The sequence below is a fragment of the Bison bison genome, unplaced genomic scaffold, assembly GCF_000754665.1.
Source record: "Bison bison bison isolate TAMUID 2011002044 unplaced genomic scaffold, Bison_UMD1.0 scf7180017864353, whole genome shotgun sequence".
Taxonomy (NCBI): Eukaryota; Metazoa; Chordata; class Mammalia; order Artiodactyla; family Bovidae; genus Bison; species Bison bison.
In genome coordinates this window covers 3,204,527-3,206,782 of record NW_011494925.1, presented here as the reverse complement: position 1 = coordinate 3,206,782, position 2,256 = coordinate 3,204,527, and the positions used below count along the sequence as shown (strand labels likewise).

The window sequence follows — 2,256 nt, the reverse complement described above, 5'->3', positions numbered from 1 at the left end:
ACAGCTGATCTCCTTTAGAATGGACTGGTTGGATCTCCTTGCAGTCCAAGGGACTCTCAAGAGTCTTCTCCAACACCACAGTTCAAAAGCATCAATTCTTCAGCACTCAGCTTTCTTCACAGTCCAACTCTCACATCCATACATGACTACTGGAAAAACCATAGCCTTGACTAAGACAGACCTTTGTTGGCAAAGTAATGTCTCTGCTTTTGAATATGCTATCTAGGTTGGTCATAACTTTCCTTCCAAGGAGTAAGCGTCTTTTAATTTCATGGCTGCAATCACCATCTGCAGTGATTCTGGAGCCCCCAAAATTAAAGTCGACACTGTTTCCACTGTTTCCCCATCTATTTCCCATGAAGTGGTGGGACCAGATGCCATGATCTTAGTTTTCTGAATGTTGAGCTTTAATCTTTTTCTAAAAACAAGAATCATGTACTCATAAAAAAAAAAATCAAAGCTTTTACTTACAACAGTACTAAAGAATTCTTATAATATGGTTCTAGAGACTATATATTATAAAATACCTACAAAATTAAACTCTTTTTTAGTTATAATTTTCTTTAACTAGTGAAATTTAAAATGCAGCTTTTATTTCAATTAAGAAAAGTGAATTTTTTTCTCATGAAGAATATATATTTTTGAATAAAAAGTGATTTTCTGAGTGAAACTGTGATTTAACAGTATCTGATTAACTTTTGATACAAGCTAATCATCAAGATTTTAACAACCCAACAATCTATAACACTTTTTAAACAACTATTTTATTAATGTTTCATCTATTAACTTTTATATTTTTACTTACCAACAGCACTTTGCTTTCCCATCTGAGAAAGAAATTCTCTTCCTTAAAAAATTCATAGAATACACCATATTATTAAAACTCATAAATCATGCTTAATATAACTTCCTTATGCAAAGTTATCAAAGCTGCAGAAATGCTTTACAATGCAGTTTTATACAAATGAATATATGATGATAGTTCAGAGAAAAAATATAACACTCAAAAATATCTCTTATATTAAAAAGACAGAAATACTCAATTCTTCCTGCAAATACTTTTTCCTGGTATAAAATATTTAGAAAACAGATCACAACACAAAATTCAGAATAGACTTTTGGTTCCAACAACACTAATAATTCGTGTTTGTTTTATTATAGTGCTCCATAACTTATATTTGTTCCTTTTTAAACATCAAGTATTCTATAATAAAACCACTTTTTTCCATAGAAACACTAGGAGACCTCCTCTGGATATAATTGCAAAGGAAGGAGACGACACTTTTGTTGATGGGGCCTTGCTTAAGAATGTTTGGTTGGGGCTATGCTTTAAAAATCATTCCCTGTGGATACATGTATAATATATGTACGGCTGAATGTTTTTGCTGTTCACCTTGAACTATCACAACATTGTTAATCAGCTATGCCCTAATACAAAATAAAAAGATTTTTTTTGAAAAAACATTCCCTAAAAACAATATATTTTGAAATTAAAAACAGACGTACATAATAGAAGTAATCTGGTTCAGAAAGCCCTAATGATTGAAAGAGATAAAGTCACCTTGTATCAAGAGATGGCCAGCTTTATTCCAGGCTGGAGCAAGTCTAGCCGTGAGTGAATATGAAAGGCAGTTTTGAAGAATTATAGGAATTACTTGTTGTGGAGCCTCCACCTAAAAATATTAAAGCACAAAATATGGGCAAGTTCACAGTAATTGTTATGCTATCCTAGAAACTCAGAGAAAATGCTTGTGCGCTTAGATCACCTCCCAACAAAACTGGGCTATCCTGAGTAGAAGTTACAGCCATCACTCCAGCTAATTCTATCTGGTTCTGAAGTTAAAGAAGTGTTAAAATATATTCACGTTGACATTATGACTGTAATGGCCAAATTCTACCAGTTTATCCTGCCCTTATATGCAGAGTACATCATGAGAAACGCTGGACTGGAAGAAACACAAACTGGAATCAAGATTGCCGGGAGAAATACCAATAACCTCAGATATGTAGATGACACCACCCTTATGGCAGAAAGTGAAGAGGAACTCAAAAGCCTCTTGATGAAAGTGAAAGTGGAGAGTGAAAAAGTTGGCCTAAAGCTCAACATTCAGAAAACGAAGATCATGGCATCTGGTCCCACCACTTCATGGGAAACAGATGGGGAAACAGTGGAAACAGTGCCAGACTTTATTTTTCTGGGCTCCAAAATCACTACAGATGGTGACTGCAGCCATGAAATTAAAAGACACTTACTCC

At 34.2% G+C, this 2,256-nt stretch overlaps 1 protein-coding gene across 1 annotated transcript in view; it reads right to left on the bottom strand.

Moving 5' to 3' along the window:
* Positions 1-2,256, bottom strand: part of LOC104999543 (chromosome unknown open reading frame, human C18orf63) — a 49,259-nt gene that overhangs the window by 39,084 nt on the left and 7,919 nt on the right. Inside the window, exons 4-5 of the mRNA XM_010855089.1 lie at positions 1,562-1,673; positions 806-847 (exon numbers count right to left, since the gene is read on the bottom strand). Of these exons, the coding sequence (XP_010853391.1) occupies positions 806-847; positions 1,562-1,673 (154 nt within the window). The remainder of the gene's footprint in view (positions 1-805; positions 848-1,561; positions 1,674-2,256) is intronic.